General features: G+C 42.7%; 4 protein-coding genes across 6 annotated transcripts in view; all 4 read left to right on the forward strand.

Moving 5' to 3' along the window:
* The first annotated feature begins 1,801 nt into the window (after positions 1-1,801).
* Positions 1,802-10,523, forward strand: LOC124489076 (calpain-8-like). Its single transcript, XM_047051710.1, is given in 23 exon segments — positions 1,802-1,904; positions 3,006-3,258; positions 3,388-3,457; positions 3,552-3,670; positions 3,950-4,083; positions 4,182-4,356; positions 4,527-4,601; positions 5,563-5,648; positions 6,213-6,287; positions 6,700-6,860; positions 7,023-7,092; positions 7,094-7,172; positions 7,255-7,266; positions 7,660-7,868; positions 8,011-8,050; positions 8,297-8,371; positions 8,618-8,675; positions 9,044-9,105; positions 9,233-9,301; positions 9,465-9,543; positions 9,681-9,797; positions 9,919-9,971; positions 10,121-10,523. Coding segments are annotated over 22 exon segments (2,082 nt in total). The 5' UTR covers positions 1,802-1,904; positions 3,006-3,021; the 3' UTR covers positions 10,148-10,523.
* Positions 5,608-22,067, forward strand: part of LOC124489102 (protein mono-ADP-ribosyltransferase PARP15-like) — a 17,905-nt gene continuing 1,445 nt past the window's right edge. The window contains exons 1-2 of the mRNA XM_047051756.1: positions 5,608-5,619; positions 12,050-12,055. The gene's annotated coding sequence lies outside the window, so the exon portion shown is untranslated. The remainder of the gene's footprint in view (positions 5,620-12,049; positions 12,056-22,067) is intronic.
* Positions 11,274-16,032, forward strand: LOC124489078 (E3 ubiquitin-protein ligase TRIM16-like). Of its 3 annotated transcripts, XM_047051712.1 has the most exons (8): positions 11,274-11,943; positions 12,765-12,860; positions 12,997-13,230; positions 13,407-13,575; positions 14,005-14,154; positions 14,352-14,438; positions 14,914-14,973; positions 15,115-16,032. In XM_047051712.1, the coding sequence occupies exons 1-8, from the start codon at positions 11,344-11,346 to the stop codon at positions 15,639-15,641; spliced, it is 1,923 nt and encodes a 640-aa protein (XP_046907668.1). In that variant the 5' UTR covers positions 11,274-11,343; the 3' UTR covers positions 15,642-16,032. The 3 variants fall into 3 exon arrangements, with proteins under 3 accessions (XP_046907668.1, XP_046907669.1, XP_046907670.1); XM_047051713.1 differs by lacking the exon at positions 14,352-14,438; XM_047051714.1 differs by lacking the exons at positions 14,005-14,154; positions 14,352-14,438.
* On the forward strand, positions 16,771-22,061 carry LOC124489056 (leukotriene B4 receptor 1-like). Its single transcript, XM_047051685.1, is given in 7 exon segments — positions 16,771-16,787; positions 18,835-19,261; positions 19,619-19,879; positions 20,192-20,392; positions 20,620-20,663; positions 21,029-21,098; positions 21,100-22,061. Coding segments are annotated over 7 exon segments (1,275 nt in total). The 3' UTR covers positions 21,355-22,061.

A 22,067-nucleotide genomic window follows, 5' to 3' on the forward strand; every position in this document is an offset into this window, starting at 1 on the left:
TAGACAGAAACTGAGGTTATGTGATGTGGTTTACTCTGTAGAAGGGACACTCAGAGTGTCTTAAGGTATTTATGGTATTGTTTTAAGATGCCTAACTAAGATCCAGAGGGTCTTAGTTAGGTCTGGGGGTTGGGCAGAGCTGACCTGACCTTTTGGCCAAGGAGATGGCCAAGTCAGACATCCTGGTTGTAGAAACTAGAAACTACATCAACATGGGACACTGGCCTGGGGGGTTTTATTATCTTAAACTGTCACTGACCAGTGCTGACCAATCATGGTGACCGCTGTATTGATTGATTATTAACATCTGGTATCTGTTCATATAAGGGAGACCTTTCCTTACTGTCCTTTAGTAAGTCAACAGTCTAAACTCCTATAAGAGTGGTGATGTTTCACAGCATGAAGCGAGAAATTGCGACGATGAGCAGGAAGGGTTTAAAGGAGGACAAAATGACGAAAAGGAGGACACGCAACAGCGGTCCAGACAAAGGGCTGGAAAACCGGACTGTCTGGACAAAATCCGGACGTCTGGTCACCCTACCCTTGTTGCACAAACAAACATTGCGATATTATTAAGGAAACACAGCCAATGGAAAGCTCCCTATCCGATTCGCCACAGGTGTACCCGATCACCAATTATCTGTTGTTATTCCTGGCCTGTGACATAAACATGAACGTTGGGTTATTGAAACACTCTACAGGTGTACGGCTGGGTGTCAACCTGCCCCCATCTCTCATCTGATAAAATCTTAACAGATGAGAGTTGCTCGACCGGCAGTGCCGGTCCTGCTTGTAGTCCAGACATCCCAACCTGCAGAGACTCATTTCAGGGAGGTGGCTGAGACCCTCTGCTCAGCTCTGGCTTGTCCTTGTAGTCTCACACTTTGCTCACATTATCACACTGTAATATATGGAGGGCTAACCTGGATCACAAGGCTTGGGATTTCTCTTGCTCGGTCAGGCGACAGTGCTGAGATGATCTTATACATTTAGTCTTTTAGATTTTGAACTTCTAGATGGTTGATTCTGCATTTCAGAAAACACATCCCCAGGGTTTGCCAACTTTTTCCAAAACCTTGGCGTGAGATTTGGTGCGAGGGGCGAGCTTTCGCAAGCTTCACCACAGCTTGGCAGCTCTGCATCCCTCAAGTCAAGGCTCGTGGCGTGTTGTTGAAGTGATTCCTGCCATGAAACTTGATATATGCAAATTTGTTTCAATGCAAGTCAAGTCAGTTTTATTTATCCTGGGGAAATGTGTTTTTATATGAGTATTAAAACACATTCAATCCATCATAAATCATAAACAGCACACCTGACACCACACAGAGACACCAGCACAATACAATACAGTACAAGGATCACTTCATGTTGAAACCCAGAAATAAGTTCCGTCAATGAATACTTGGTGCAAATTGAGCCTCCCAATAGCAAAACAAACTAAATAGTCCCCAAGTCTTTTTGTTCTGTGGGTGGAAACTGTATACCTTCTTCCTCAAGGCAATAGCTCAAACTCCCCCTTCAAGGGGATGGTCAGTGCATTTGAAATGAGCAGGTAGAGGACACATCATTGAGGTGACCCAGTAAATGACATCAGCCCTTCCGAAAAACAAAAAATGTGTGGCTGAATATTAAAAGCAGTGGAGAAATCAATAGAAAGCTATTTTTGAGAATGTTTTGGGCTGTTCTAAATGCTGCAGTACTAAGTAAAAGGTTGCCTATTGCATCTTCTACACGTTGCTCATATGCAAATTAGCTCCATGTGCACTAGAATCAGTCAGCCTGACGTCACATGAACCACCTCAGGCGCTGTACGGTAAACTATACATACACAAGCAGCAGACAATCTCTCTCGTTTTGGCTGAAGACTGGAGTTCTATCTATTCTTATTCTCCAAAGCATCTGGGGTAAGATATTTCTCATGATTTAAAGTTGGCAGTACAATAGTACTTTATTGATGCCAGAGGGAAATTGCAGGCAGTTACAAATTGCAACTTTGCCCATTTTCATCTGCAAAGTTGCAAATTGCAAAGATATTGCTTGCAATCACTGCGATATCTTTAGAAAGGAATGATTGCAGTTTGAGTTGAAAACGAAAACCAAATATTTTCTGATTTGTTGCAAACGCTCATTTGGAGAATAATTGGGTGAAAATGTTGTTCCAACCTTTAAAAAATAATTTTTTAAACCTTTTTAAACTTTTAAACTGATAGTAACACGTCACTATCAGTAATATTGCACTATTGTACTTCACTGTACATCACTTAGTTTAGAATAGGTTTATAGGGTTAGCAATAGGTTATTAAGTGTATTTAGGGTTTAGTATATTGTGTTATTTATAGTTATCTGTATATTTAGGAGGTTTACATATTTAAGCTTAGCATAGATGTAATTTATGTTCTGTGTATTATATGTTATGTTATGCCAGGTGCTTGCGTTGTCTTGTCTTAAGAATTTCAGCGTCCAGTCTGACCTTGTGCTGTTCTGTGCATCTGACAATAAAAGACTTGAACTTGAACTAGAATCTGTTGGCCCTCACTTAAATACAGCAAAGAAATAGTCACTTACATAACAAAGGAGATAAAAAAAATAAAATAATCTGAAGTTATATTTCTTTAGGATAGCACGTTTTCCCTGCTTTTTAAAAAATGTTACATAAAGAAATAGTATAGACGTTAAAGTCTGTTCGCCTTTACTGAGCCGATCATCTTACTCAAAAACATATCTATTGTACCTTTAAACAATTTCTTTTTGCAGAAAATTTAAAACCAGAATCATTGAAAAAGAGAGTTCAACCAACCTGATAAGATAATCGTACATTTTGGTGTAATTTGTTTAAGTAGTCTTCGAGGCAGAGATTGTGTTAATTGAGTATTATTTGCTATAGACATTGACTGCAGTGCCGGTGCAAACCTTTAAATCATGCTCATAGTTTATATACCGTATTAGTACTTTAAATGAGTGTATTCATCTATTTAACACATTTTATTGTTCCCCTCCTTGCACAGAGAACTTTCTGCAACAATGCCTCCTCCTGGCGCGTGTCTAAATATCATGAAAGAGCGTCACAAGAAAGATGGCCGTGGTAGCCTTGACAACCCCCTGAAATTCTTCGACCAAAACTTTGAGCAGATGAAGCAGTACTGTGTCGCTCGGGAGGTTCGCTTTGTCGATGACATGTTTCCTCCAGACCATAATTCAATTGGCGAAGAACTACTGTCGCCCTCCGACATGGGAAGAGTGCAGTGGCTGAGGCCACATGTAAGTTATTTGACCTTGACTTGGGCCGGTACATATCACAACATCCCCAAAAATAATCGTAGGCTATGACTCTCATTGTTTGTGAAGGGCATGATATCTGAGTCTCAATTATCCATTCCTCACTTTCAGAAAATTGCTCAGAATCCGTCTTTTATTGTTGATGGAATTTCAAGATTTGATTTTGGGCAAGGCATAGTTGGTAGGTGGATGGGACTGTTCTTTCCAAATACATTCACATCACAAACACAATGCAATATGTTGTACCTACTCACTCATTCCTTGTCCTTGTTTAGGTAACTGCTGGTTCCTTGCCTCCATTGGGGCACTGACATTCCAAAAGCATATCCTGGAACAAGTCATGCCTCTCAATCAATCGTTTCAAGAAGAATATTGCGGAATATTCCGTTTCAGGGTAAAGTCCAATAATATTTTAACAAGAATAAAAGTACTGAATAGAAATCATGTCGTTGTCATTTATAGCACTAGATATGCATGATTCTATACTGTGGCACTTATCAACAGCGGGTAAGTTGTGTACGGTTCTTCAAGAATTTCCTTGCGGATTTCTCTTTAATCTGCATCCAAATAATTTGGCTCAGTGGCTGTTGCATAACCATTTGGGTCTTCCAATATTTTTGGGGACCCTGATGAAAATAACATCTTAAAATGAATGTTCTCTCCTATCTTTTAGTTCTGGAGGTTCGGAAAGTGGGAAGATGTTTTGATTGATGACAAGCTACCGACAGTTGATGGCAGACTCATTTTTGTCCATTCCAAAACTCCTAATGAGTTCTGGCCTGCTTTGATGGAGAAGGCCTACGCCAAGTATGTAAACAAGCATTTTAGTCATTTAACAAAGTCTTTTGGATAACAAAACGGTTGCATTGGTTTCATAGGTCATAATGAATTTACTCTTTTGCCAGAGTTTGTGGTTCCTATGCAGACATGAATGCAGGGACGCCCTCAGAGGCTTTGGTGGATTTTACTGGCGGGATCCACTTGTGTGTCCAGCTTGCAGAAGGCCCCCCTAACCTATGGGATCTAATGTCTAGAGCTGCCCAATCAAAATCTCTGATGGGGTGTGGTACACCTCAAGGGGTGAGTGTAAAACAACCTCATGGAGACACTTGGATACAGCAACTGTGAAGACACACTGACGAAACAGTGGTTGGTCTTTTTTGCACAAATGTATACAGAGGTTTGCTGTGTGTCATAAATAACATTGTTCAATTTTTTCAATCAGTTTTGATGCTTGTTTTACACTGTAGGAAACATCAGCCAACACCATCGCAGAGAACGGATTAGTGAAGGGCCATGCCTACTCTGTTACAGGTGTCATTGAGGTACAGTATGATCTGAATGGATGATAAAGGCAGCTACCTGATAACATTCATGTATGAAATACATTTACATTTAGTAATTTAGCAGATACTCTTATCCATAGCGACTTACAGCAAGTACAGGGACATTCCCCCAAGGCAAGTAGGGTGAAGTGCCTTGCCCAAGGACACAACGTCATTTGACACGGCCAGGATTCAAACTGGCAACCCTCAGATTACTAGCCCAATTCCCTAACCGCTCAGCCACCTGACTCCCGTATGGCATTCTTAGATTTATCTCACAGTCTTTATTGACAGCTGGAGTATCAAAACTTTATATGTATACCTTATGTATGTATATGTCTGGGAAGTTATCAGCATAGCACAACTGATTCATGGATTGTATATAACTCTGGAAAAGATTGAGACCACTGCACCTTTTTCTTTCCATAAAAAAAAAAGTTGATAATTACAATGTTTGAGTGAGGAACAGAAAGGGCAAATTTGCAGTTGTCCTTATCAACCTTTTTAAAAAGGAAATAAAAAGTTGTCTCAATTTTTTTCCAGAGCAGTATATATTTAAACAACAGATACTGTACTGTATGTATCCAAGACAAATTCATTTCAGGACAGTAAAGTCCATCTTATCTCATGTCAGATGTGCATCTCCAAACCAAGATGTATGTAGGTTCGAATGTATTCCACACTGTGATATATTGCACAACAACTATAATTTGACCAAATTATTTAAATATGCATTAATACATTTTCTATTAAGTCTAGCAAGAGAAAAAGGTTCCCTTGGCAACATAAACAATTCTTAAATAGAAACTATTAGGGTCCTAAAAAAACTGTTTAGACAAAAGTAATGCTGGTACATGGGCACCTATTTCTCTTACTAGACAGACCTGCAAATGATACGAAAACCTGTCCAACTTAAACTATTACTAAACTACTAAACACTGGTCTCATTTAAACTCCTCAGCTCACGAGAAATGGAAGACCAGTGAAGCTGGTGCGTCTGTGGAACCCCTGGGGCAGGGTGGAATGGAACGGGGAGTGGAGCGACAAGTAAAAAAACAAAATTTACATGTTTTTTGCACCACCTACCGGTATTTTGTTGTCATTTTTGAAAAAATACTGTTGGAACAATTATGTTTAATAGGAAATGACTATTGCAACTAGCAGTACACCTACACACCCATTATATTCATTCATAAGTCCTTGATAAAGTAGATAAGGACAATTTTGAGGAACAGAAGGAAACAATTTAAGAGGCCAAATTGTACCCTTCTGTTCCTCACTCAAAATTGTCCTTATTGACTTTTCTTGGAAGGAAAGAAAAAGTGGTCTCTTAATTTGTTTCCAGTGCTATAGACAAACTTCCTATGCCTTACTCCACAGCTGTAGACAGACTTCCTCTGCCTTACTCCACAGCTATAGACAGAATTCCTCTGCCTTACTCCACAGCTGTAGACAGACTTCCTCTGTCTTACTGCAGAGCTGCAGACAGACTTCCTCTGTCTTACTGCAGAGCTGCAGACAGACTTCCTCTGCCTTACTCCACAGCAGTAGACAGACTTCCTCTGCCTTACTCCATTCAGCCTGTTCAAATGACCAGTTTATGGTTTTTAGGTCCCCTTTGTGGCAAACTGTGAGTCCTGAGGATCGTCTGAAATGTCTATCAGTAAGGGATGACGGAGAATTCTGGTAAGCACAGAAACCCATGCACTGTCTACAAAGAAGACATGCAACACATTCATAGTGCAGGTTTGGACTAATTAAATGAGTTAATTCATAGCCAGTGCTATCTTTATAAAATGTTATAGCTTGTAATGGTTCTAAGATATATTTTAATTTTCTGGCTAATTTAAGCTTTACATGCAATTAATGGTTTACTGTTTAATGTTGTTATTAAATGTATAAACATGAATGTTGGGTTATTGAAACATTGTACAAGCAGGGCACTTATTTTTTGATGGAATTGAATAAAATGAGAACAACACATCTATAGCAGAGAAGGAAGCATTACTGACAAACTCAACTTTGCTGGTGAATTAAATAGTTTTAGTTTTAGGATATCATTATGCTGCTGCAAACCAGTCTTTCAATTGTCTAATAGGATGACAATTGAGGATTTCTGCAGCAACTACTCAGATTTGGATATCTGCTCTCTGTACACTGACTTCCTTGATGGAAATGCATCATGTCACTGGGGGTGTTCTGTCCATGATGGCAGATGGCTTGCTGGAACTACTGCTGGTGGATGCTTGAATTATCGAGGTGTGTATTATAATGATATCCCCCTTTAAAAATATTTCGATTTTTGCTATTTAAAATAAATGTACTTGCTAAATTAATTTTTCACTCCACTGTTAATACAAAGATTAATCCAAAATCTGGAATGGTCTGAAAAATACTATTGACTGACATTTTGCATTTCAGGCAGTTTCTGGACAAACCCTCAGTATCGGTTAAAGATTGAAGGTCTGGATGAGGATTGTGCTGAGAAACAATGTCTCTCTGATGCAAAAGCCTGACAAGCCAAACAGACGCCTGGTTAAAACCCTCCACATTGGATTCTCCATTTTTGAGGTCTGTGTGAACCAGATTTTCACATCTCATGGTGGCATTATTTTTACTAAAATAAAAACATTTTTCTTGTATTTAATTTTAGGTGCCTGAACATGTAAGTTACCATTATAAACTATATAATTTAATAATACTATAATAATACTAACTATTTACACGAAATACAATGTGTACATTTTCGAAAATACAGTAAAAGATCAAGGATCAGAAGTTCTAACAGTTCTAACAGTTCTAACAGTTCTAACAGTTCTAACAGTTGAACAGTTTTATTTGTATTAGTATTAGTAGTAGTAGTAATAGTATTGTGGTGGTAAGAAGCATGGAAGGATCTCTAAATACCTGCTACAGGCAAAGTAACCACATCTCGGCAACAGGCTGTACAGTAAAAATATACCTAGATGAGAGAAACTGATACAGTAGCAGTAGACTTACACGGGCCAGTAAAAACGTATGGGCTGCATATGATACACACTTTTACCTATTTCCATAGTACAAGCGTCGAGAAGGAAAGTTCCCAGCATCTTTCTTTGCCACCAATGCACCTGTGGCTCAATCCAAGAATTATCTAAATGCTCGTGAAGTCATGGGGCTGTTCCGTCTAAAGCCTGGTGAATATCTGATCGTGCCATCCACTTTCAAGCCGAACGAAACAGCTTCCTTCATCTTGTCCATCCTTTCCAAGACAGAGACCAACATCCAGTAAGCACAACTCCATTTTGTGCTTTGGCAAAACAAAAATTTGGTCAAATGTAAAATTTGTTACTAAAAAGAGGAATGATGTTATGACTGTAACATTGTGATTTATGGAAAATTCTCACAAGACTGGACCTTGTTTTCTCAGTGAAAATTCTGATGGTCATAACCACATGGAAGTCACGAAGGTATGTAGAAAGTATTGCAACTTGAACAGAGAAACCATGAGAGGGCATGGTATGACTACATCACAACCTATGGCATAGTTGAACACCCTGAATGGTTTAAATAATCAGAATTTGAAATAATGTGTTACTAATAACACATTGAGGGTATTAATGACAACAAAATAGATAAAATTTCCTTATAAGAATTTCAACTGCAATTCAAAATATGTACATGCATCCTTTGCTAAATACATTCATCCTTTGCAGCCCAAACCGATGGAAAATGAAAACTGTGAAGACAATAAAAACAAGAAAATGCTTTTTCGCCAATACTCTGACAAGGTTGTAGAATTACAAGATTACTGACAGTTTACCACACCAGAAATGTGTCTTGTATGAACAGAGGTACATAATAAACATACAGTCATATGATAGCTTTGTTATAAAGTAAGTAGATCTAGTTTCTTGAAAATTCGTTTTGTCCTTTAGAGTTTAACTTGAAGCAATTTGAAAAAAAAATTATACAACATGACTAACACAATTTAATGTAAAAAAGGTTTACATTTTTATTTTATTTTTTCTGAGAAGTATGAAGAAGTGGATGCTGAGTTGCTGCAAAAGATTTTGAACGACAATGTTCTTAAGGGTATGTACTGTCAATGGCCGGGTTTCCCATATTTGTTAAGAAGCTCTTAACGCTAAGAGCATCTTAAGAACATTCTAAGGGCGTTCTAGAACGCTCTTAGAATGTTCTTAAGAAGATTTTAGCGTTAAGAGCTTCTTAACGAGTCTGGGAAACCCGGCCAATGGCTGTCAACCATTTCTTAATACGTTTCTAGGTGATTAGGGAATGATAGAAAATCTCCAAATCCCAAAATCTAGTTCCATGTGGGCGGAGCATACAATGAGAATATCTTTCAACAAAAATCATTATAATGCATGTACAGTACAGAAATCTTGAGTTCTGTCATATTTACATGATTAGGTTTTCTTTTATCCTTTTCTTCCATGTAGGACAAACAAACAATGGTGGCTTCAGCCTAGATTCCTGTCGAAGCATGGTTGCTCTGATGGATGTATCCTACTTGCATGTGCAACAGACACTATTATACGGTCATATTAAGGAAGGCTTCAAACCCAGTATACTTCATGAAATGAAATTGTGCATGCCATTAATTAAAGATAACCTTAAAATTACTTAAGACATCCATCACTGGAAAACTGAACAGTGCAGAATTCCTCCATCTGTTGAGGAAAGTGACCATGTTCCAGGTAGTAATGGATACATTTATTTTTAATCTGCCATTCTTTCCATTCTATACTTCTGTCTTAAGGGCTAGAAATACCAGTAGTTCCTTGATGGTTTCCCCTTAAAACATTGTATTTTTATTAAGAATATTTGACCTGAATGTTCTTGTATCTAATTGTCCTAAAGGACATCTTCTTTGCAATGGATGTCTCCCTCACTGGAACTTTATCATTGAGTGAACTGAGAAATGCAATCATGGCTTCAGGTACATTTGCTCAATATTCCAAGTAATTTATCCATACCTTAACTTCTTCACTATGTTTTGAGACTAAAACGGTCAGAAAGTAAATTGTGAGGCTCTAATGATATACTTTTAACCAAGGTCTATATTTCTGTTTTAAGGAATGACGGTCAGTGATGGCATGCTGAACCTGATGGCTGTACGCTATGGCGGCTCGTCTGGAAACATGTCCCTGGAAAGCTTCATAAGCCTGGTCCTTCGCCTGGACTGCATGGCCAGTACGTCCACAACAACACCACATATAGACACGTCCATTTGAGGGCCCATTCAGGTTGATAGTGATTTTTCTATATTCTCGAACTACGGAATAAACTGTAATTAATGGAACTCTTTCGACAGAAATATTCCGGAAGCTTTCTGAAGGATCAGCCATGACTCTTCAGGAATCTGAGGTAGTAATTCATAACTTTTAATACACATCTTCAAGCTGTGTGAGTGCTTAATATGTTACTGTGTTAAAGTATAACATCAACATGACACACTTTCACATATTTTATGGTTATTAATACTTTTTTACCCAAGGTTTTATGTATTTTTTCAGTGGATGTATATGTCAATGTATACATAAACCATTTACCTCTGAATGATGGATCAACAATGTTGGAATAATTCAGATGGAGCTGATGAACAACATATTGAACAAGTTCATGTTAACTGGACGGTATTTGCAAAATGACCACAAATTCAACAAATGTTATATTTAGTCTACATTTTCCACTAATGTTAACTGTGAGTTAATTCTCTGTGTTGCTAGAATGACCCTTACAATTGATCTTATGATGTCACATTTATTATACTCGAGTAGAATTTATTTTTAAAAACGTTTTAAATAATTGTTTAACAAACTTCATATAAAATAGAATCATTTACCTACCTATTTGTTTGTCCCTTTTTCCAAGATGTATGTTTTTTTTTTAAAGATGCGCTGGTGAAATAAACTAAAATCACACAACAACAAATGGTGCATTTTCCTTCATCATTGTCTATGACAGGCAGAAAACCAGCAGTCTACGTTCCAATCTTAGACTTTGATGTCATAATTCCCAAGTAACATAAAATGTTCCACTCCATCCCACAAGGTGCCTTTTCTTTCTGAATGTCTGTTTTTAAATAACCTTCCCTTGTTCCCATGTTGTGGGGCTTTATGTGAGAGGGATCTGGATACAGAAATGGAGGCAGATGTTTTGGACCTTTGCAGGAGTCATTTACCCCTTCATCAGGCACAGATCCTGGGTCAGGAGGTGTTTCTTGAGTGTTTGGAGGCAGGAGAGGAGTGAAGGAGAAACCAGTTACTTGATCTCACAACATCATTATGTCTCATTGATTCTCTTTTTTCTCTTCTTTTTCCTAACAGGGCATAAATATACACGTAAACACATACACTCAGTACAATGCTGCTCCTGACTTGGTTTTAGACAGTTGAAGCCAATGACGAGAAATAGGGAATGTGTGTCTGTGTGAGAGGGAGGTGGTGTTAACACTTCCTGTTTCTAACTAGCCTGTCTTTTCTTCACACTGAACAGAAACACAGTCCTATCATTGTCTGAGTTGAATAAATACACGTCTATTTTTCTCCTGTCTCTCTGTTATATAATTTGCCTCTGTCTCAGCGACTCTCTCTCTTTTCTCCACCCCCTCCTAAACTCCACCCCATGACAACCAGGAAATTTCTCCCTCCTCCCACAATAGTTATTCTGAGGAAACAAAACTTATCTTTGTTTGTGTTTCTGTGTGTGAGAAAGAGATCATCACTACCACTCCAGCATGGCCCAGCAGGGAGTTGTGCTGGACCAGGACCAGTTCTGCTGTTCTATCTGTCTGGACCTCTTAAAGAATCCTGTCACCCTCGCCTGTGGCCACAGCTACTGTAGCAGCTGTATCGAGGGCTACTGGGACCAGAATGAGCAAAAAGGAGTCAACAGCTGCCCCCAGTGCAGACAGAGCTTCCCTCTGAGGCCTGTTCTGAAGAGGAACAACATCATTGCTGAGGTGGTGGAGAAGCTGAAGGAGACAGGAGGAGCCCAGGCCGCCCCCTCTGAGCTGACCAGTCCAGCTGGGCCAGGAGAGGTGACCTGTGACCTCTGCACCGGGCCCAGGAAGCAGAGAGCCCTGAAGTCCTGTCTGGTCTGTGTGGTGTCCTACTGCCAGACTCACCTCCAGCCCCACTACCAGGTCCCTGGACTGAAAAAACACAAGCTGGTGGAAGCCACGTCTGGACTGCAGGAGATGATCTGCTCCAGTCATGACAAGCTGCTGGAGGTCTTCTGTCGGACAGACCAGCAATGTATTTGCATGCTGTGTACCATGGATGAACATAAAGGCCATGACATAGTATCAGCCAAAGCTGTAAGGCAGGAGAAACAGGTAAAACCAGATTACTAGATGGTGACACAATCATTAACTTAGAACATGAAAGTGTTTAAATATGGACAATTTTCCTGTAGGTAGTTTAGTATGCAAAGAAATACAGCCTATTTGTGTACATCTTTAAAAGTATAATACATCTATAACTGCTTTAACAATATATGACATGTACAACCTAGATTATCAAATGTGTAATAATTGGACTGTGGTTACAATCTTAGATGAGTCAATTGATTGAACTCCTACTTAGACTATAGATATAAATCTAAAATGTCACAAGTACTGACTAATTTCAGGAAAAAAGACCCAGGAAGAGTTGAATTACTCAGTTGCTTGGATAAATGATGTGAATTACCATCACAACAGAGTAACAGAGTACAACGGTACTTAGGAATGGTTTGCTGGACCCAATGTTAGTTTCCTCCAGGATCACAATGACTCTTGCTTAGAGACTTGTTGCTCTTGTTGGTTAGTGGTACCTGATTTAAATTGTTGGACTAGCTGTGAAATATATTTTTTTTTTACTGTTGCTTGTTTTTCTACAGGTACATTTGCACTTATGGCAATTCATGTTCTTTAATTGTAACCTGTTTAACTACATAGTCTCTCTTGGAAGTCACTTTGGATAAAAGTGTCTGCTAAATGAATACATGTAAATGTAAACCTGTACATGACTGTAATACTAACCTTTATAGTTCAGTAACCCTAACCCCTATAGTTGTGTTCAGTGTAGGTGTTCAGTGTGTTCTGACAGAGGTCCTTTCCACCAGAGTTCTGTACTGTAACTCCTACTGTGTTGTTGTCTGTTTGTTTTTCTCCAGAACAAGCTAGTCCGGAGTCAGCAGGAAGTCCAGCAGAGAGTCCAGCAGAGAGAGAAGGAGCTGAAGGAGCTCCAACAGGCTGTGGAGTCTCTCAAGGTCAGCATCAGGATCTCCACTACTGGAGCTCTGCTACTGTGCTGGTGGGTTTATTTGTCTCACCTTTTTTTTTCTCTCTGTCTCACCCTCTCTGTCTCTCTCTCTCTCTCTCTCTTCTATCTTTCTCTATTTCCAGCTCTCTGGACAGACAGCAGAGAAGCTCAGTGAGACGATCTTCATTGATATGGTCCATTCCATTATGAGAAGGCGCTTTGAGGTGAACTATCTGATCACAGCCCAACAGGGAGCAGCAGTGAGTCAGGCTGAAGGACTGCTGGAGAGACTGGAGCAGGAGATAGCTGAGGTGAGGAGGAGAGACGCTGAGTTGGAGAAGCTCTCCCACACAGAGGACAACATCCTCTTCCTCCAGGTAACTAGACTACCCTGGCAGCTTGAACCCACTGTGTGTGCTCAGATTGAACTCTGCTTAACCTGTGTCTCTCTCTCTCTGTCTCTCTCTCTCTCTCTGTCTCTCTCTCTCTCTCTCTCTCTCTCTCTCTCTCTCTCTCTCTCTCTCTCTCTCTCTCTCTCTCTCTCTCTCTCCAGAACTACCAGTCTCTCTCCAGTACTAGTGTATCTTCAGATGTCCCCAGTCCCCCCACAAACTATGTCCCTCCTGTTCAGTACTTCAAACATGTGACTGAGGTGGTCTCTGAGCTGAGAGAGAAACTAGAGGAGCTGATCCAGAGAGAGTGGTCCAACATCTCCACCACAGGTGAGTTTGGTAAACACAGCAGGTCTGTAAAAACATCAGATTATCCTCAACGATTTAGACATTGGCCGAATCCCAATTCTCTGTCATACCCCTACTCCTTAGTTTGAAGCCTTCACATGAGAGTAAGGGCTGTCCTAATACTTGTTTTGATCGAGGGGTAAGGCTGGGTAGGGGTACACACCCCTTAAAACCACCAAGTGTGAAACCAAGGGGTAGCCAGAATACACTGCACAACCACCAGATCATCCAGAGAGTAATATTTTCATCTTAAATAATTGATTACAAAATTATGACAATGTTGTTTTGTGCTGGTCTGTATATTTTATTTGTTGTCATATATACAATTATTTATATATTTATTCACTAACTCTAATTTCTGGATTTATTTCATAAATCATACATATGTTTCCTATTGACTGAAACATGAAGCCCCAACTCCACCTCCACCTCCAACTCCAACTCCACCTCCAGAGCCAGCTCCAGAGCCAGCTCCAGATGGATACATTGTGACAACAAAGAGGTCAATCCTCTGGGTGTTCCTGGCGTTAGTGATTTATCTGATACTGCAACACAATCCAGGTACATGTCCACATGCCAAACCATGTCCTCTAATGGCTTCTTTGTTCAAGTTGCGATACTTTCTACATAACCTTCGAGATATTGACTTCCATGTGGTCATGACCATCAGAATTTTCACTGATAATACAAGGTCCAGTCTTATGAGAATTTTCCATAAACCACAATGTCACACATCAAAATAATTGCCCCAACTCCAGCTCCAGACGGTTACATTTTGACAACAAGCTCAATCTTGGTGGTGTTCCTGGAGTTAATGATCATTCTGATACTGCACTATCATCCAGGTACATGTCCTCAGATTCTTTTCCATTCAGTGTAAAAACTGGTTTAAACCGGTTAGCGGTTATTCAGTATCCTAGTCTCAGATCAGATATAAAAATCAGATGTAAAAATTGTATACAATGTAAGCCTTAGAAAGGAGGGTTGAAAATTGATGGGATCTTCAAATTTTGCAGACTGCAACACATATCGCTAAATCTTATTTATGAAATTGTGTGTTTGTATATGTATATGTGTGTATGTGTTTGTGTTCCTGCTTCCAAAGCCTAAGACCAGAGCAGACCTCTTACAATGTGAGTCTCTGAAGTGTCCAGGTCTCTCTCCACTGACACGTGTTTTCTGTGTTTGTTTGTGACTGTGTATGTGTATGTGTGTATGTGTGTCTATATCTGTGTGTTTTTCTTTGTATCTGTGTGTGTGTTTACGTCTATGTGTTTGTGTGAATATGTATTGTATGTGTGCACGTGTGTCTGTCTCCAGTCTCCACAGTGGAAGTGTTCCTGCCTCTAGAGCCCAAGACCAGAGCAGACCTCTTATCATGTGAGTCTCTGAAGTGTCCAGGTCTCTCTCGACTGACACGTGTTGAATGATGAATCTGATCCAGAACAACAGCAGCTTTAACATGGGGACACATGAATGGACGTGTTATTAACTCTGATCTGGTCTCTGCTCTGCTCCCAGATTCCTGTCAGCTGACACTGAACCCAAACACAGCACATAAACTCCTCTCTCTGTCTGAAGAGAACAGGAAGGTGACATGTATAAGGCGTCGGCAGCAGCGATATCCTAACCATCCAGAGAGGTTCACCAGGTGCTGTCAGGTGCTGTGTAGAGAGGCTCTGTCTGGACGCTGTTACTGGGAGGTGGAGTGGAGAGGTGACGATGTTCACATAGCAGTCTCCTATAAAGACATCAGCAGGACAGGCGACAACTCCTACTTTGGTAGCGATGACAAGTCCTGGGTGTTACGCTGCTCTAGTGGTGGTTACACTTTCAGACATAACAGTGTTGATACTGCAGTACCAGGCCCTCAGTCCTCCAGAGTAGGAGTGTACCTAGATCACAGGGCAGGTACTCTGTTCTTCTACAGTGTCATCTCTGAAATTATGATCCTCTTCCTCAGAGTCCAGACCACCTTCACCCAGCCACTCTATTTTGGATTTTGTCCTGGTATCAATGACAGTGCAAAGATTATTAAGTTGTTGTAGAGCGGTTTTATGTAGTACATTTACATTTTATTCATTTAACTGAAGGTTTTATCCTAAATGACGTGACAAGCAAATAGAGGACTAATGTAAAGGAGTGACACTTTCATACCATCATTCTGAGCATGGTGATTATTTCTGTTAGTTATAGTCATTGCGTTTTTGTTCTTAATAACGGATTAAATATTGTTTGCAAGCAATGAATTTTAGCTCTGATGGGAAAAATATAAAATTGTGTACTTCCTCTCTTGCAACTTGGTAAAATTACATTTTGAATGACCATGTACTAATGTTAGGGTACATCATGTTGTACTCACTATTAAGATTTCATGACTATAGTTGGTTACAATGGACCTGAACAGCTGAATAAAGACACGAGAAGCTGAACTACATATTTCATTATTTATATACTGTATAAGAATTAGTTGTAAAAACACTGTCTCTGTTTTTGTCTCATCTTATTACTCAGCTCTCTCCCTCACTTCCTGTTGCTTCATCTCCAGACTCCCCCTCCATCCCTCCCCATACACTTCTCTCCTTTATTCCCCTCTTCCCTCCCTTACAACTCAATGTATTTCTCTCTGTTTGAGCTTGAGTTTGTGATGTGTACCCATGTGGTTGTGTGTGTGTGTTCCTATGTGTGTGGCTGTGTTTGTGTGTGTGTGTGTGTGTTTGTTTGCCATACTTATCACAATGGACGCTAATGTAAAGACTCCTCCCTCTCCTGAGTGGACTGTCATCTCTCAGGTATGAGGCTGGGTGTGGACACGTTGAGTGACAGGCCAGAAGTGGGCCAGAGCCTGCAAGGGAGACACACACCCCCTTCCTTTCTCTCTCCACAACATGTCACAACAGGCATGACACAGCTGGGAGGGGAGAGAGACAGAGAGAGAGAGAGGGAGAGAGAGAGAGAGAGAGAGGGAGAGAGAGAGAGAGAGAGAGAGAGAGAGAGAGAGAGAGAGAGGAGGAGAGAGATGAGAGAGAGAGAGGGAGGGAGGGAGAGAGAGAGAGAGAGAGAGAGAGAGAGAGAGAGAGAGAGGGAGAGAGAGAGAGAGAGAGAGTGAGAGAGAGAGGGAGAGAGAGAGAGAGATAGACGCTGCTTGAAAAAGCAAAGAGATGATATTGTTTTAAGATGAGGAGAGTGAAAAGGTAGAGGGAGATAAGAGAGAGAGAGAGGAGGAAAGAAGAGAGATGGAAGCCACACGTGGAGAAAAGCCATAGCAGAGAGAAAAGAAGCCAGAGATCCAGAGAGAGAGAGACAGACAGACGTCTTTTTTAGCACTTCTTCCTCACTTTCTTTTGGATACCTCTCTCCCTCCATCCAGGATCATGTTCCCCCCCGGTGAGTACAGGTTCATCTCTGCCTCCATGTCCCTCTCTCTCCTGCTTTCCTCTATCTGGAAACCCATCCGAGCCTACCGTAAACACTAACCCCTGTCCTGCTGTACTGCTGTTGTGATGGATAGCACTCTGTCCGGCGCTATCTGATCGTTCTCATAGCACAGACCACAGGTGGATCATCTTTAATGGAAGGATGTGATGCGTCTTGTCAACGCTTCTGTGCCCTTTTTTGGAGGTGTGAATGTTTTGTGTTTTGCATCTGAGTAAGGTTCAAGTCAAATCAACTTTAGGAGAGATTAGAATCAGACTTGATGAAATGCTCTGATAGGTTTTACTTTCTGCTTTAGATCGGTCCTGACTTGTTTTAGACTCACGACATTCTCCTGATTATTTGAGAAATGTCACTGCTTGTAAACCCCCGGTTGCATTGGATTTAGGGCTCTATCTATCACTGTTTGCTCTCTTTCTTTCTTTTCTACATCATTCATACCGTTCTCCCTTAGTAACCCACACCCAATTAAGCTCTCTCTCTCTCTCGTCTCTCTCCTCTCTCTCTCTCTCTCTCTCTCTCTCTCATCTCTCTCTCTCTCCTCTCTCTCTCTCTGTAAGCTGTAATAACTGATCATTACAGCTCTTATTCAAACATTCAAACGGTCCGGTTAGTATTCAAGTCTGTGTATCTGTGCATTTGTGCATGCTTGTGTGTTTGTATCGCTGTGTCTGTGTGTGTGTGATTTGATTGTGTGTATGAGAGAGACATGGAGGGGGGAAACTACGCAAACATTTTTCTGATCAAGGTCTTTTGTGGGGGGGGTATTTCTATTTAATCTCTACCGAAAGCCACACAGACACTATTAGCTTTTGAACGGTCGATTTCTCAAACCCACCAACGTTTAGACACGCTCTCTGCTAACCTTGTTTCTCTCATGTCTCGTCCTGCCTTTCAGGAATCACACCCCTCCAGTCAAAACCTGTTACTCTTGCAACAGACTCCCACACATGTCACTTACTTACTGTTGTTGAAGTGAAATCCCTGCCAAGATCAATGTGTCAGGGAAATGGTACATTTAGAAATGCATTCACAAGAGTTTGGTGTCACTGGTGTTTGGTCTTATTGAAGAGACGTGTGGCTCTTGCTGGTTAGTTGTAACTGATTTAAAATGATTTTACTAGCTGTGAAATATGTTATTGTTGCTTGCTTTTTCTACAGGTACACTCTTGCACTTTTGAGGTTCATGTTGTTTAATTGTAACTTGTTTAACTACATGCTCTTGTGGTTCTGGCCTTGGCTAGTTATTTGGTTTTCACAATATGATGATAGTGTATGCTTCAAGTTTGGCTACCCGCACTACCCTACTTGTTGTCATGATCAGTGACCAATGCACTTTTGTAAAACTCTCTCTTGGAAGTGGCTTTGGATAAAAGCTAAATGAATAAATGTAAATGTACTGTATGTGGGTGAAGAAAAAGTAGCGCAAACCAACCATTTTTTGGATCTCAATGTTTACTTATAAACACAAACACACTCGTGAACACCAACTCCAGACCGCAAACAAACAAGAACACCTGACACACCCACTCACACACACACGGTCATTACATAATAAACACACACCCACAGACACCATTTATACACACAGACACAATCTTTATCGCGTTCTCTCTCTGTCTCTGTCTCTGTCTCTCTCTCTCTCCCCTCTCTCTCTCTCCTCTCTCTCTCATCCTCTCTCTCTCTCTCTCATCTCTCTCTCTCTCTCTCTCTCTCTCTCTCTCTCTCTCTCTCTCTGTCTCTCTGTCTCTGTCTCTCTCTCTTTCTCCCTCTCTCTCTCTCTCTCTCTCTCTCCCTTCCTCTCAGGTGCCCACCATGTCCTATAACGCTTCCACCACCTCCCCCTCTCCGCGCTCCCCTCCAACACCTCCCTCACCTCCCTCCTCCCCCCCGCCACCCTCCCCTGTCCCCCTTCCCCTTCCCCCCCTCCCGCCTCTTCGGGCCCTTCCCCAACGCCACCACCCCAGGGGTCCCGACGGACGAGAGCATCGTGGACAACACGGCCTCCACCACGGTGGGGGCGCTCATCATCCTGGCCCTGGTCTTCCTCGTGGGCGTCCCCGGCAACCTGTTCATCATCTGGAGCATCCTGGCCCGCGCCCGCAAGCGCTCCGTCACCACCCTCCTCATCCTCAACCTGGCGCTGGCCGACGGCTCCCTCATGGCGCTTACCCCCTTCTTCATCATCTACCTCGTGAAGATGAGCTGGGTGTTCGGCAACGTCATGTGCAAGGTAGGAGACGGGGTGAGGGGGAGGGGGGGGGGGAAAGGAGGAGAGGAAGGTGGGGGGAGAAGGGAATGGAGGAGAGAAGGGGAGAATGGTGAAGGAGGAGAGGTGGAGAGGGGAAAGGAGGTGAGGAGGAAAAGGGAATGGAGGAGAGAAGGGGAGAATGGTGAAGGAGGAGAGGTGAAGATGGGAAAGGAGGTGAGGAGGAGAAGGGAATGGAGGAGAGGAAGGTGGGGGGAAATGAGAAGAAGGGAAAGGAAGAAATCCAGGTCACAAGACCACGGTCGTCCTCTCTTGGGCGTTTCAAATGCTTTTAGGATTGTTTATTTTATTATCTGGAAAGTGTCTCCCTTCCGTCTCCAGGTGCTGTTCTACCTGTGTTTGGCCAACATGTACGCGTCCATCCAGCTCATCATGCTCATGAGCCTCCACAGGCTGGTGGCTGTGGTGTGGCCGAGGCACGTCATCGCCCTCGCCAGCCGGAGGCTGGTATTACTGCGGGTGATGCTTGTCGTCTGGGTCCTAGTGCTGGCCGCCTCTGTCCCGGCCATGCTCTTCAGGCAGCAGAAGACAGTGAATGAGAGCCGCTTTGTGTGTGACTCCTTCCACGACCACCAGGGCCAGGTGAGAAAGATGGGCAGGGGTGGCTCTCGTGAGGGGTTTGGGGGATTGTGACGTGTGTGAGTTGGGGGGGGGGGGGGGGGGGGGTCATGTCGAAATGAGTTGTAGGCGAGTATGTACAAGAGTGGGGGTATATGGATATGGGGTATATGGATGTGTGAGTGTGTGTGCGAGTGTGTGAGTGTGTGTGTGAGTGTGTGAGTGTGTGAGTGTGTGTGTGTTTGTGTGTGAGGGAAGTATCCAGCGGGAAGCTTTCCTTTTATATTCCTGGCTCCTGGGGTATGGACTTTCGAAACTGCTTTACCCCTCACACAGGTGGTCCTGCAGTACACCCTGGAGCTGGTGCTGGGATTTGTAGTCCCCTACAGCGTGATTGTAGGCAGCTACATCTGTATCCTGCGTAAGATGAGACAGACCAGGTTCCGCCGACGGATTCGCAGCGAGAAGCTGATCCTGGCCATCGTGGTGACCTTCTGCGTCTTCTGGCTCCCGTATCACTTTATCAACATGGTACAGGTACGTTGTGTGTGTGTGTGTGTGTAGGCTTGGGGGGTTTGTGTGTGTGTGTGTGTGTGTGGGGGGGGGGGGGGGGGGGGGGGGAGGGAGGGATGTCAGTGACTGTGGGAGGGAGGGAGGCATGTGTGTGTGGGGGTGAGTTTGTGTGTGTAAGAGTGTGTGTGTGTCGGGGGGGGTGAGTGTACATGTTTCAATATGTCATCATTGCGAAATCTTCTCGTGAACAGGTCGCTGCAGCTCTCTGTCCAAAGGGTTCCAATATACAATTAAGGTAGAGTCCTTCCCTTCCCTCCTCGCCGTCTACTCATGATGACATCATCCCCAGGCAACTGTCAAAATGTCACCTGTTTTCGTTTTCTTGACGGTATGCTTTTCCACCTACTCTCTCTCCTCAATTCCAACTGTCCACCCCACAAATCTCTTTGTTCCACCTCCTCCACCCTTCCTCTCTCTCTCCTGCCCTTCCCCCCCCCCTCTTCCACCTCTTCTCCTCCCTCCCTGAATCCCACCTCCCCCCCATCTCTTCTCACCCCCCCCTCCACCTGTCCTCCCCCCCCTCCCCTCTCCTCCCCCCCACCCCCCTTCCACCTCTCCTCTCCTCACCCCCCCTCCCTCCCCCACCTCTCCTCTCCCCAGGCTGGAGCACATCTGGAAGTCTTTTCGTGCAGTCACCTCCGCCCTGGCGTTCATCAGCAGCTGTGTCAACCCCCATCCTCTACACCTTTGCCGGCAAGTCCTACATCCGTCGCAACGGCCTGGCCTTCATGGCTCGCCTCTTCGAGGGCACCGGGCTGGATTCCGGCACCAGGAAGAGCCGTCAGAACAGCCAGAACAGCCGGGAGAAGGACCGCGACGCCGATGGGGTCGGTCTGAATGAGAGGGAGGCCGAGTCCACGACGAGCCTGGGCTGCCCCGTTAACGTCGGCCCCGTCGTGCTCAAGCAGGAGAAGACCAGGAAGTAATGGATTGCGCCGTACAGTTAGCGGACGCAGGCTAATGCTAATGCTAGCTCCACTGACGCTAAGAGAACGGAGAATGGGAGGGTCGAGTGGTAAGATGAGTGGGCTAATGCTAAAGCTAATGCTAAAGCTAGCTCGCCTGTGGTGAAGCTAAGAATAGGGGGAAATGACGAGACACAACTGGAGGATCACCTGAGAGGGTTTTGGAGGGGAGACTGATGATGGCTGTGGCATGGATGATTGGAGGAGACCATATTTGGAAGCGAACCCACACGGGTATCTTCCTGCAGTCTACTTTTCATCCACCAGAGGGTGACAAGGCACTTGCTTTTCACAACATTTTCATCAACGTGATTCTTCCTGGGTGTTTTGGAGATGGAAGTTGGACAACTTCTTTCTCTGGACACTCTTGTGAAGACAAACTGGCAGAGTGCAGATACCTGCATCTAAAAGACGACATCCAAGAGGAAGAATGTCAAGTCAAAATGTTGTTGACCTTGAAAGACTCTAACTGTAACTTCTGCCATTATTCAGGAATTTTGTTTTGAGCTGTCTGGCTGATGTTTTTTTTTCTTTGTGCAAACATTTTACTCTTTTTTTCTGTATTGGATGTGCTTTTTCTCGCACTAGTTCTGTTGTCGGCTGGTTTACAAACAGCCACAGCATTTTACGTTACTGAACAAACAGCAAAGACTCATTTAAATGCAACCATCAAA

The sequence above is a fragment of the Hypomesus transpacificus genome, unplaced genomic scaffold (genome assembly GCF_021917145.1).
Source record: "Hypomesus transpacificus isolate Combined female unplaced genomic scaffold, fHypTra1 scaffold_170, whole genome shotgun sequence".
Classification (NCBI taxonomy): Eukaryota; Metazoa; Chordata; class Actinopteri; order Osmeriformes; family Osmeridae; genus Hypomesus; species Hypomesus transpacificus.